General features: G+C 55.9%; 1 protein-coding gene across 1 annotated transcript in view; it reads left to right on the top strand.

Moving 5' to 3' along the window:
• The first annotated feature begins 364 nt into the window (after window positions 1-364).
• Window positions 365-13,551, top strand: part of EDAR (ectodysplasin A receptor) — a 29,158-nt gene continuing 15,971 nt past the window's right edge. The window contains exons 1-4 of the mRNA XM_040225684.1: window positions 365-589; window positions 8,943-9,055; window positions 11,590-11,770; window positions 12,205-12,386. Of these exons, the coding sequence (XP_040081618.1) occupies window positions 365-589; window positions 8,943-9,055; window positions 11,590-11,770; window positions 12,205-12,386 (701 nt within the window). The remainder of the gene's footprint in view (window positions 590-8,942; window positions 9,056-11,589; window positions 11,771-12,204; window positions 12,387-13,551) is intronic.

Raw genomic sequence — 13,551 nt, forward strand, 5'->3', positions numbered from 1 at the left:
CGGCCAAGTCACAGCTGCACCCGAGAGAGGAGAGCGGAAAACCAGCATCCCACGTCAGAAAACGCAGGTCCCTCCTCCCCAGCCTCCCTGGCAGATCTGCTGAGGGACACAGCTGGGCGTCAAACGGTTTTTAATGCCCCTACAATCAGGCTTTAAATGCACTTGGAGGCAGGTGCATGTCTCCTCACTCAGCTCAAGTCGTCCAGGTGTGTGGGGCTGTGGCCCCGAGGCTTGGAGTCAGGGAACTTCAGTCGGAAGGCAGTGGCCTTGGAGGCCTGGTGGAGTCATGGAGCCCATGGTGGGGGCAGGATGGGGGGGGGTTCTATTTAGAGCCCTGGTTGGATGACTGTTGTTAGGAGACGAGATGACCTCCAGGTATCACCAAGGCCCTGCCGTGACCCCGACATGCCAGCCTGGGGACTCAGACCTCTGGCTCCCAGAAGACAGCTTGAAAGGGACCCCTCTGCCCATAAACAAAGAACATGGCTTCCACCCGGCTCATGGAGCCATGGTCAGCAGCCACTGGGAGCCCACCAGCAGCACCCTGCCACAGGCCAGGCTCTCAGCACAGCTGGAGGAACCAGGGCCTGTGGGTTGTGGGGACCTGGGCTGAGTCACACAGTTCACAAGTGACCCATTTCTTCAGGTCCCAACTGCAGAAGTCCAGACGAGAAGGAAAACCCAAAACAAGTCGTAAACAAAGCGCATCAGCCGCTCCAGTCGTGTCTAGCTCTGTGACACCATGGGCAGTAGCCTACCAGCCTCCTTTGTCCATGGGATTCTCCAGGCAAGAATACTGGAGTGGGTTGTCCTGCCCTCCAGGGGATCTTCCCGACCCAGGGATCAAACCCAAGTCTCTTATGCCTCCTGCATTGGCAGGTGGACTCTTCACCACTAGCACCACCTGGGAAACCCCATAAACCAAAGATTTTCAGCAAATTCTGGTGATACCAGACAGGAAGCAGTCAGGCAGGTGCCCTCCTCATGGGTCTATGAGGGAGTATGAGCATCCAGCCCCCACCGGCCCCAGGCTGCCCAGGGGGGCTGGCAGGTGTCTGAGCCCTCACATCTGAATGGCTGGGTGCACGGCCGGCAGGCAGTAGGCAGAGGACTGGCTGAGGACAGGGTGATCTCAGTGCAGCGGGAACACCCAGTATTCACAACCAGGCTTCGTTCTCACCTGAAACTAAACCAAAAGTCACGTCTGGGTGTAAAGGACCAGTGCCAGTGCAGGTGTTCCTCACACACCTTCTCCTGCCCTTCAACCCTCATAACTTCACTTTCTGAAGTTTACGAAGACATCATCAAACAGGCATAACAATGATCACTGCACAGTACTTATAATAGTGACAATTGGGAGCCAACCTGAAGGTCAGATACTAGGGCCCTGGCTGATTTAATTATGGCACATCCGTACTGTGAAATAGTTCAGATCCATTAAAAAGAATGTGATCTGAGACTAATTAAGGCCACAGGGAAGGAAGAAGATAAACCATGAGCAGCATGTAAACGCTGCTATCCTAACTGCAATTCAAAGATATCTATGTCTGTACAAGTAAAGCACGAAGACAATGCACCAAAATGGGTGATTTATGATTTTTATTTCCTCTTTGTATGTTTCTTTTATTTTCTAATTTTTTCATAATTGGAAACAATTCCCCAAATTGCAAATAGCCTGCATTCATTAGCATTTACTGGGCACCAAGCACTGTTGTAAGCACTTTAATCCTTGCATTCTGAGTGCGTCCTATTCATATCATAGTTTTACTAATGAGCCAACCACGGTGCAGAAATGATTAAATTATCTGCCCAGAGTCCCACAGCTTGTAAATGATGGAGCCACACTTGGGACCCAAATCCTTCCCGCACAGGGATAGTTTGCTTTGAAGGAACCCCCACCTCACCCACAGAGGGAGTAATAGCCACATTAGGGTAGAGAGAGAAGTATGTGGGCATCCCTGGTGGTCCTATGCGTAAGACTCTGAGCTCCACCAGAAGGGGGATGGATTCCATTCCATTCCTGCTCGGGGGAACTAGGATCGCCCATGCCACGTGGTACAGCCAAACAAGCCAACCAAGAGGCAGTAGAGTGGGCCCTGTAACCGAGATCCTCGTGGTCACTTAAGTTTCCTCAAAGCAAACACACTCCTTCAGAGCAGAGGCGGGTTTGCTCGCTGTGGCTGGATAGTAACTGCCCGGGTGTCCCCAGGTAACCTCAGTCCCTATGGGTTCCAAGTTTAAAACCCTTCCACGTACATCCACCCCACGCAAGGCCCTGAGGAGAGGCAGGTGGGAACCCCCGTGCCCCCGGCTCAGACCTGAGGGGAAGACGTTCGCGCCAGGCCGCAGGTCTCTGCCAGGCTGCTCTGAGTACAGCTGCCTGCAGGGGACAGAGTGCCTGCTGGTCCCACTCGGCCTGGATGAGCTGAGACCATGACTGTGGCCTCAGAGGAAGGACGTGCTGGGTGGCGACGAGACAGCAGCACCAGACAGATTGACAGACTGGACAGACGCCCCAGCAGGACTCGGGCTCCTGCGGCATCAGCCAAGGAAGCCAAGGCTGTTCTACTCAGAATCGGGGTGCACGGCGGCAGTCCCCCCATGCCTGGGGCAGCTCCTCACATCCCCGCGAGCGGCTGCCTATCTCAGTCGGCAATGCCACCACCTCCAGAGTCTCTAAAAGGACTGTCAAGACTAGGACACTGACCCAGCTCCTCTCCTTGGAGCAAGGGCAGGCTGGGACATGCATACACATGGGGAAATTGCAAGCAACTCTGTTTCACATTGTAGCTTAAGCCCACAGGGATGAGCCAGATGGGGACAGGGGGCTCTGGCTTGGCCTATGAGGCTGTGACCTCCCTCCATCCCCGCAGCCTTAGGGGACTCCTGGCTGACCCAGGGGAAGCTTCACCAGGTCACCTTCTCCAGCGCCCATCCCTGAACAACGGCAAGAGTATGAAAAATGACTGTTCTCAAACTGGTAGAACAAGCCCCTGAGTCTGACAGGAAGGAAACAAGTTTACAAGCTCCTGGCTTCATGCTGGGACTCGACGCGGGGGCAGCCAGACTAGATGTGAGGGCACCTCCCCTCCAGCACTACCCCCACCTGCCCTGGCACCATCCACCTCTGCCCCCAGCCCGGCTGCACCCACGTGTTCACAGCGGCTGGACTGAGACAAGGATGCTCACAGCAAACAAGCAAATACCACCCACCTGCTGGGGGTCCTCTCGCCCCTTCATCCTCAGGGGTCTTGGGAGTCCCGGGTGTCAGGCATCAGGGGAACTGGTGCCTCGTCCGAACAAGAGGGACTAAGATACACTGGGACCAAACACTCCCGAATCTTCAAAGGGCTGGGGGTGGGGAGGGTCACGGCAAAGACCCACCAAGGGAGGCAGGGGGATGCCGACTCCACCACCCCAACCTCTAAGCCTCATCTGGCCCCGGGGACAGCTATCTGGCTCTCATAGGACCTCAGAAGTTAGGTGAAACCAAGTCTACATTGAACTGACTTGGCCCTCGGACCTACCCTGCTCCAGCCACCCCAGCCCCTCCCTGTGCCCCCAGGACCCCTGGCAGAAAGAGAAACAGACCTGGTTTGGTGGGCTGCGGCTCTGCCACCTCTGTCTGTGTGACCTCGGGCAAGCTGCTCAACCTCTCTGAGCCTCCACTGGCTCAGTGAGTCAAGTGGGGTCCCTTAAGTGCCAAATTCCGACTCTGGGGGGTGAAATGAAGCGAGTGCACAAGTGAGGCTGAGTCCGGACCACTTGGCCCTCCACTCACCCTGCACAAAGGCTCCAGTCCCCAAACACAGGTGCCTGAGGAAACCCGCAGAGGTTTCTTTTTGCCCTTGTGGTTTCCGCCAGCTGCCGGCTTACGGGGCTGCGGCTTCCCATCACCAGAACCTCCATTCTCCAAGGAGAGAAACATCCCCACAGTGCCCTCGCCCGCTGGGACCAGACTGCCCACCCTGCAGGCCGGGCTTGCTTCCCTGCCAGACACGCGTTCGTCCCCCTGCTGGGTGAGGGCCCCAGACGGCTTAGGACGCAGGGCCCTGTTGAGGGAGTTATGCTGGAGCAGGGCTCTCTGCACTCACCGTCTGTCCAGGGAGCCTGGGAAATGTCCTCGGGCTTCCCTGACGTTTCCCTCCTGCCAGCCTTCCCTTCTCTGGCTCATGGCCGGTGTGGGGATGGCTGCGGGGTTGCTTGGGGAGCCAGAGCCCACAATTGCATATCTGCAGTGACCAACAGGCCATGGACACGGTGAGGAAGGGGCTAGATGATGAAGGGGCACTGTGATGAAGGGGCACTGTGATGAAGGGGCACAGTAAGGAAGGGGTGCGGGAAGGCCTCCCACAGGTGGAGGTTCTGTGTGCTTGGGTAGAGGCTGTGTGGTGCAGACCATCCAACTCGCCACCTGCACGCTGGAAACGAGTGGGATTTGCTGTGAGTTAATTGCACCCCATAAAGCTGCTTGCTTTTTAAAGTGCAGTCTCAACAATAACATAAGAGTCAGTGCTGTGAACCAGAACTATCAGCCACTGTTCTGACCGCACACGAGAGTCGGATCATTTCTAACCCTGCCTCCACTGTTCTTGTGCATGCGGGGCCCACACTTGGTGACTGGGGGCCCTGACTGCCTCCCCTCCACTTGGTGAAGCCTGGGGATCTTGAGAGCCCGAGTGCACACCTCTACCTCTCCGTGCACTAGGAACCCCTCTTCGTTGTCTGGGCTCCAGGTCTCAAAGGGAGGCACCAGGGCAGCGGGCTGGACATACGGGTGTCTGGGCCCTGCCTTCGCCGCCCCCTCACCTTCAGGCCACTGTCAGGAGACCCCGGAGGCTTCTGCCACCCAGATGGGAGCTGCCTGATTTACCAGGATAACATCCTGGACTGGGAGCCAGCTGAGGTTCCCTCAGGGTGATAGTAACAGCAGTGGTTCAGCTCCTTCTTGCTGACTCCCGCTGGTGCTGATTTAGAAGCTGATGATTCTGGTGCCAATGGATTGTTTCCTTCAACTTCCTCTACTTAACGGGTCTCTTACATCAAATTAGTGTCTCTCATTTGGCTGGTGTGGTTGGGATTCCAGGGTCTGTGTCCACAAATGGTCTACTGGATCCTTGATTTGGTTGTGCTGTTGAACTGAACTGCTGTGGCCAAGGACCACCTTCCAGGGGTCCAGGCACAGCAGAAGCTGGACTGGCAGGGGCGGGCATGGGGTGGCTTGTTGGGGGTGGGGGAAGGGTGGGCTGGGAGGGTCATCTTCCCAACATTGTTAAGCAAAGGACGGAGGACAGTGAGCTGGGGGAAGACCTGCACAGGGGTCCCTGGGCATAGAGCGAGAGCACTACCACTTCTGAAACACAGTGCAGGAGATGGCTCACAGTCCACTGCTAAGACAGGAGGCGAGTACCGACCCAGAGCTGCAGGCCCTCCTCCTTGCTTTCTGCCTTTGCGGGCGTCCACCCTTCTCTGCGTTCAGGGCAGCCTTTCTGATCTCTCCACACACGATACCCAACAGCACCCACAACTTACTCCCGTTGTTGTTGTTCAGTTGCTAAGTCCTGTCTGACTCTCTGCAACCCCATGGACTGCAGCGCGCCAGGCTTCCCTGTCCTTCACCATCTCCCAGAGCTTGCTCAAACTCATGTCCATCAAACCATCTCATCTTCTGTCACCCCCTTCTCCTCCTGCCTTCAATCTTTCCCAGCATCAGGGTCTTTTCCAATGAGTTGGCTCTTCCCATTAGGTGGCTGAAGTATTGGAGCTTCAGCCTCAGTCCTTCCAATGAATATTCAGGGTTGATTTCCTTTAGGATTGACTGGTTTGATTTCCTTGCTGTCTAAGGGACTCTTAAAAGTCTTCTCCAGCACCACAGTTTGAAAACATCAGTTCTTCGCTGTTCAGCCTTCTTTATGATCCAACTCTCAAATCTGTACATGACTGTTGGAAAAACCACAGCTTTGACTATATGGACCTTTGTCAGCAAAGGGATGTCTCTGCTTTTGAATACGCTGCCTAAGTTTGTCATAGCTTTCCTTCCAAGGAACAAGTGTCTTTTAATTTCATGGCTCCAGTCACTGCCCACAGTGATTTTGGAGCCCAAGAAAATAAAGTCTGCCACTGTTTCCAGTTTTTTCCCATTTAGTTGCCATGAAGTGATGGATCCGGATGCGATGATCTTAGTTTTTTCAATGTTGAGTTCTAAGCCAGTTTTTTCTCTCTCCTTTTTCACCGTCCTCAAGAGGCTCTTTAGTTCCTCTTTGCTTTCTGCCATAAGGGTGTCATTTGCATATCTGAGGTTGTTGGTATTTCTCCGGGCAATCTTGATTCCAGTTTGTGCTTCATCCAGCCTGGCATTTCCCATGATGTATTCTGCATATAAGTTAAATAAGCAGGGTGACAATATACAAGCTTGACATACTCGTTTCCCAATTTGGAACCAGTCTGTTGTTCCATATCTGGTTCTAACTGTTGACCTGCATACAGGTTTTCAGGAGGCAGGTCAGGTGGTCTGGTATTCCCATCTCTCGAAGAATTTCCCACAGTTTGTTGTTGTTTGTTTGTTGCTTATCCCCTACCTCAGTGTTTATCTCACGGTCAACCAAATTGTGGGGCATCATCTGGCGGGGAGGATCTTCCCAGGTAAAGAACCCATCTGCCAGATACAGGAGACACAAGAGATGTGGGTTCAGTCCTTGCATCAGGGAGGTGCCCTGGAGGAGGACATGGCAAGCCACTCCAATATTCTTGCCTGGAGAATCCGATGGACAGAGGAGCCTGGGGGGCTACAGCCCTCGGGGCTGCAGAGAGTGGGCATGACCAAGCGACTGAGCACACGCGTACCCCTGTCGGCATCGCGTCAGTTTGTGGTTCAGCCTAGAGGAGATGCTCAATAAGCCCTGCACGGGTGGATGGATGGATGGACAGATGAATGTGGACAGATGACCTGCATGTTTAAGTGCTACAGAGCAGCTATTATGTTTCAACAAAATTTCGTGTTTATATGAGCACTCTTGGGGACTCCAATACTCTTGTCTGAAGAATCCCATGGACAGAGAACCTGGTTGACTACAGTCCATGGGATCACAAAGAATCAGACATGGCTGACGTGACTTAGCACACACGTACGCCCAAGCATCCTAGAAAAACTTGCCTTTTGTAGTCTGCTGCTGCTGCTAAGTCACTTTAGTCATGTCAGACTCTGTGTGACCCCATAGACAGCAGCCCACCAGGCTCCCCCGTCCCGGGGATTCTCCAGGCAAGAACGCTGGAGTGGGTTGCCATTTCCTTCTCTTTGTAGTCTGAAGCAATGTATTTTAGTTAAAGCAACCTTCCTGATTTTACCCTGGAAATGCTTTCCCTTGATTGTGGTAAGGCAATAAAGTAGAGACTTTTTTAAAAGCTTCACCAGGCTCATCAGTTGTTATAAGATCCTTTCAGCTGTGAGGCATTAAGTGAAACAAATGAATAGAACTCTGTGAGCACAGGTCTTACAGCAGGAGGTTTGCACAGCATAACTGCCCTCCTGCTGAACTTTCTGGCTGGATAAATTCTGGCCACATTCAACTCATGAGCTTCCTGCTCCAGGTCCAGCCCCACTTCCATCACTGCACGCACACACACACAGGCTCCTTCTAAGAAGCCCAAACTGGGGTTGACAATCAGTGGCAATGCTGGTGTGAACTTAGGGACCTTCTGAGGCTATGGCTGTGCACAGCACCTCGGAGACAATTACCATGGTCGCTGGTCTATATGTAGGAAAATAAAAGCAAACAGGAAAAGCTGAGCAACATAGAAAGAGAGAGACGTGAACAGAACCAGAATACGGTTTCGTTGCTCTTCCTGACTCCCTGAGTTCTAAAGAGCTAAGGCCCAGCAGGAATTGAGACTGTGTGATGTGCTTGCCTGTGTTAGCAAGGGTCCTTTGGTACCAAAGCCACAAGGGGCCAAAAGTTAACGCACACTTCAGGCATTACATTTATTCCATGTGTGCAAGAATATGTTTTCTCAGTATTATTTCAATTAAAATGGACAAATGAAGCTAGGGCACTTATTTTAATCTTTAATAACCAGCTTCTTTGTCAGCTTCCCCTGGGGAGGCCTGATGGGCTGGACCTTCTGTGGCCCCTTGGTCCTCCATGTGGGTTTCTCCAGCCCCTGCCCACTCGGTGGCCTTCCCCTGCTGCCTCCTATGTTGTCCACTCAAGCCCGACCTGCCCCTGAAACTCCTGCTTGCATGTGAGAGCCCGTCAACCTTGACCTCTGTTAGCCTCGGAAGAGACGATGGCAGGTGTTGCACCCACATCCTCTGACGAGCACCCAATGGCCACCTGATGCATCCATGTCCCACAGGCTGAATGAGAAGCAGAAGCTGGGGCCCTGTGTCTGTCCTGAGAGGCAAGTCTGGAGGTGCAGTCAGGAGGCCCCTGAGGGAACAGCCTCCAGCAGAGAAGGGGAGGCCTTAGACCACAAGACGATCACACACAGGTGTTTCCACAAATGTGATTCCTATGTCACGAGACAACGTGGACACTGCCTGCCACCTGGCGACCTACTGGAGGCCGCTTACCTGTCAGAGTCCTCAGGTCTCACCAAGATGTGATGTGAATGCCCCCAGTGGGCCCCTCCTGCCTGCATCCCGTTCAGCCCCTCACCCTCCATCTCTCTGGGGTCCCTCTCAAGAGTGTCCAGCCTCGGCCTCTCCCTGACCACCAGTTCCTCCCAGTCTTGTCGTGGGGGTCACAGGAAAGTGGCTTCTATGATCTCACTCATGTCCTCAGCTGTCCAACCCCTGAGGCTGGCAGGTGCCTGTGATGCTCACATCTTGGCACTGCCCACCTGGCAGCATCAGTGAGCCAGAAACCTCTTGGAGTTTCCGGAGAGCCCTCCACCAGGTGGGATGGGGCCCCTGGGATGCCCCTGGAGGTGGGTCCTGCCAACAGGATTCACAGCCCAAGCAGCAGCCAGCCCTGGTGGCTGAAGAGCCAGGACACTTCCTGAGCGGCTGCCCCCTGCCAGTGCTGCCCCCTGACCCCGACTCAGCCCCTGGACGAGGGTGAGAGGAAGCATGCCATCTCTGGCCTCCAGGAACACCTTCACCCCGGGCCCTGCTCCTGGTCTGCTGCGCCCTCGGAGCCCAGCACTGTTCTGAAGAGGAGAGCTTGACTGCTTCGCGCCCAGCACCCCCTCGCCCGAGCTTCCTCCAACACCCTTGACCTCCATGTGAGGCCCAGGAGGTTCCCAGGAGGCCCAGCTTCACCTGCAGGGCCCAAGTGTGGCTCGAGCCTTGGTCCTGGTTGGCCTCCACATCCACAACTGGAGTGCGAGCCTCCTGCGTCAGCAGATTCTGGACCTGGGAAGATGGTGCTGCTCCCGAGAAAGCCCTCCCGAACCCGGGAGGAGAGGTCAGGGCTCAGGCCGGTCACTAGGGTACCCACAGCCCCTCCAGGGTACCCGGGGGTACTCAGGCCACATGGCTGCAATCCTGGCCCCGCACATGCCCACCTTCCTGGGGAGTCACTGTGGATAACAGAAATGCAGCAAAACCACAGGCTCAATTTTGTTTCTCATCCACGTGTTGCTCTTCCAGGAGCCTGGACAGCCCTGAGCTACACCGGCCCTCTGGGTTTATAGGGAAGCCCTCCCAGGTGCAGCTATAATTAGAAATCAACTGAGGCAGAAACCCCAGCCTGGTCCTTGGCAGGGTTCCAGGTCTGTTAATTTAGGAAATCCACTCTCCTGACCTGGCCGGCTGCCCCGGAGCTGATCCTAAGTTCCGGCCTTTGTGTACACCTTCCCTGCCCACCTGGCAGGCGCAGGCCCGCCTCCCCACTCCCCGCCTGCCCCAGCTTGCTCCTTGCTAGAAGGAAAACACCCAGGAGTTCACCGCCGGGTGGCTGGCACTTTCATCTGGCCCGTCCACTTGGGGTTTTCAACCATAAACACAGTTCTGAATGCAGGACTGTGTGTGCGGGGGAGTGAAGAAGGCAGGATTTGTGTCAAGAGATTCCGGAAAACTAGCCCCTCCCCAAAGCCAGCTGACGCTACTGGGGTGAGAGACAGGCCAACAGGGTGCCATCCCAAAAGATCTTGGGCTGCAGGGCCCTGTCTCCATCCCCCCTCTTTCCCTGGCATCCCAGGCCATGGCGGGGATCCTCCCCAAACCTGCAGCCTTACCTGCTGGTCAGAGTTCACGTGTACACCCCTACTTCCTGGAAGGGATAGCTCCCCACCGCCTCCCTCAATCTGGGGTCACTCCTGCTTGCCCCCGCCGCAACAAAAATTTATTGTTGAAAAGCCAGTGGCTGTCCCTACAGACTTGCTGTGTGTGTCAGGAACTTTACAGACAAAGCGGGACCGCTGGGCTGAGGGCCTGGGATCGCGACTGTCAGAATAAGGAACAAGCACCAACTCTCCCGGTCCCACCTGCCCCTTGTGGAGCCCATTAGCAAGGGGAGGCCCCAGGCTGAGAGGCTGGTGGATTCAGACCCCTCCCCCGGGGACCAGCATCCCACTAGGTGCTTCTCCCAAATGCCTTCCTGAGCATAGTCCTGTGGGTTTAGACAGAAGGTCCAGCTGCCCCACCCTGCCCTGACCCCCAGCTTGCCCCTTCAGTGACTTGTGGCCGCTTTCCTCCTGGGGCCGTGGGGACCCTGCACTGTGGACACGAGGTCCCCAGAACGGCAGCAGGCCCAGCGCATCAGGGCTGTGGCTCAAGCCATCTGCTCCGTGCGGGTGGGGATTGTGGGTTTCCGTGACCAGCGATGGTCACGGGGGATCCGGGTGGGGGCGACCTTGGGGACTTAGGCCGGCTGACCTCGAGTCTGAGTCATTGGTTGATTCTGGAAGCTTCTCCTCTACCCCAGCATCAGAACAGGGTGTGCTTGTGTCAGGAATTCAAACCCCGAGTCCAGGTGGGCAGCAGTGGCCCAAGTGTGGCCACCGGGGAGCAAGGGGCCTGGGCTCAACTTAAAACCTTCTGGGAGGCCCCTCAGACTGAACATGAGGCCGGGCAGGGCCTGGGGTCCCAAGCAGCGCCCTGCTGATGAAGTGTGTCTTTCAGGTGACCCCTCGGGACAGGATGGCCCACAGGGGAAGCTGCACAGGGATGGCCTGGCTGCCTGTCCTGCTGGTAAGTGGCCGGGGTGCCCGTGCCCCAGGGTATTCCTAGTGGGAGCTCCCATTTGGCCGTATCCTTCACTAGCCATGCCCCTCTCATCCTGTCTGTGCAGCAGCCATGCGGTGATCACACCACCTTCACCAGGCTCTCCAGGGCAAAGCCCTGACCAGCCCCCAGCCAGAGGCAGCCACTGTACTCAGAGCTCCCCTCAGCCGGCTCTATGGTCTGTGTGGTGGTGCCCAGCCCAGCGCACCCGTGCCAAGCTCCACACCCTAAGTCAAGCCCAAGCTCCCGGTGAGCTGAGGCACCTGTGACTGGAGGCTGCAGGAAGGGGCCTCCCCGGCTTTGAGGGGAGTCCGGGGAGCTGCCGGTGCCAAGCGTTTGGGATGGAGCCTCTGACTGTCAGGCGAGGACCGCCAGGGCATTAGCTGAAGGGGTCCCCCCCAGGGCTCCTCCACCACAACCTCCAGGTGCAGTGGGGGTCTCCAAGGGCGAGTGGAGGCCAAAGGAGCCCCTCTCTCGAGGCAGGCGTCCCTGGTGTGCCGGGCCAGTGCGGAGGAGGCCAGCTGTGGCGAGAACGAGTTCTACAACCAGACCACGGGGCTGTGCCGTGAGTGCCCGCAGTGCGCGCCAGGGGAGGAGCCCTACCTGGTAAGCCCCGCCCCGGAGGCGGCCCCCCGGGGAGTAGGGAGCAGCGGAGGTCGGATGTCCTGCCCTCATGGCTGGCTGGGATGGACCGCCCTCCTCTGGGAGCTCTGCACAGACCACCTGCTAAGTGCCGGGAACCTGAATGTGGCTGCGGTGTTTGGGGTCCTGGCGCCGAGTGTTCACTCCCAGGGCCGTCAGCCTGGTCGGATGAGTTTATCCTGGAGCCAGCAGGAGGGGCAGCGTCAGAAGGATGGGGGCAGCGGGGACCCCGGGCTCAGAGCAGACGTGGGAGGGCTGCGGCTAGGACAGTCCACGCTGCGAGAGAGGAGATCCTGGCAGCAGCCCGTGCGCCTGGCGCTTAGGAACCTCGGGGTCGCGTGGTGGTCGCCGTGGTGAAGCAGCCGCTGACCCACCTGTGTCCTGTCCTTCCTGGCCAGTCCTGCGGCTATGGCACCAGGGACGAGGACTACGGCTGCGTTCCCTGCCCCGCGGAGAAGTTCTCCAAGGGCGGCTACCAGATCTGCCGGCGCCACAAGGACTGCGAGGGCTTCTTCCGCGCCACGGTGCTGACCCCGGGGGACACAGAGCGCGACGCCGAGTGTGGGCCCTGCTTGCCTGGGTGAGCTCCGTGCCGCCCTGCCCGCGTCCCCCTCCCGGGCGTGGGTCCTGCGGGGAGGAGGGTCACACATTTCCAGCTCCGGGAGAGGAGGGAAGGGGGGCACAGGTCTCCTGGTGGGGGTCCCACCACCTTCCACCCACGGGGCAGCCCACCTGGGCTCCATGTCTGTGTCCCTAAGTGGACCTCATCATAATAGCATCTCTGACCACCCAAATCAAGCAGATGTGTTGAATACTTAAAAGGAGACAACACATGTGGAGTGAGGAAAGAAAAAACAATATATTTTTTGTATTTTTAGTATTCTGGAAAAAAATTGAGGGTGAAAAGCTACTAATAGAAATATTTGTAATATAAGCTATGGTGTTTCCAGTAGTCATGTATGGATATGAGAGGTGGATGAGAAAGAAGGCTGAGCAACAAAGAACTGATGCTTTTGAACTGTGGTGTTGGAGAAGACTCTTGAGAGTCCTTTGGGCTTCACAGAGATCAAACTAGTCCATCCTAAAGGAAATCAGCCCTGAATATTCACTGGAAGGACTGATGCTGAAGCTCCAATATTTTGGACACCTAATGGGAAGAACCGACTCATTGGAAAAGACCCTGATGCTGGGAAAGATTGAAGGCAGGAGGAGAAGGGGGTGACAGAGGACGAGATGATTGGATGGCGTCACTGACTCAATGGACATGAGTTTGAGCAACTCAGGGAGATGATGATGGACAGGGAAGCATGGTGTGCTGCAGTCCAGGGCGTCGCATGAGTTGCAGAGTCAGACATAACTTAGCGACCACTGAACAACAATAGAAATATTTGAGACATATGGTTCCTATAATTCCCCCACAATTCTATTATGTGTCAGTCTGCTCATAAAAACCAAAGTACAAGTAGCCTGAAAGACAGAATCTTCCTTCAAGACAGCAGATTCCCCTTGGGAGGTGGAAAGTATAGCCCTGCCACCTGGTGACTGCCTCCCTCTGGTGGCCACGCAACCTATGCTACCAAGGGCTGCTGAGAGCAGTGGTGTAGGCTTCCTGGTGGTGATAATGGTAGAGGTGATGAAAGTGGTAATGATGAAGGTGATGATGGCAGTGGTCATGGTGATCATGGAGGTGGTGGTGGAGGTGATGATGGAGGTGGTGGTGGAGGTGATGATGGTGGTGGTCATGG

This window comes from Oryx dammah, unplaced genomic scaffold (genome assembly GCF_014754425.2).
Source record: "Oryx dammah isolate SB20612 unplaced genomic scaffold, SCBI_Odam_1.1 HiC_scaffold_25, whole genome shotgun sequence".
Lineage (NCBI taxonomy): Eukaryota > Metazoa > Chordata > Mammalia > Artiodactyla > Bovidae > Oryx > Oryx dammah.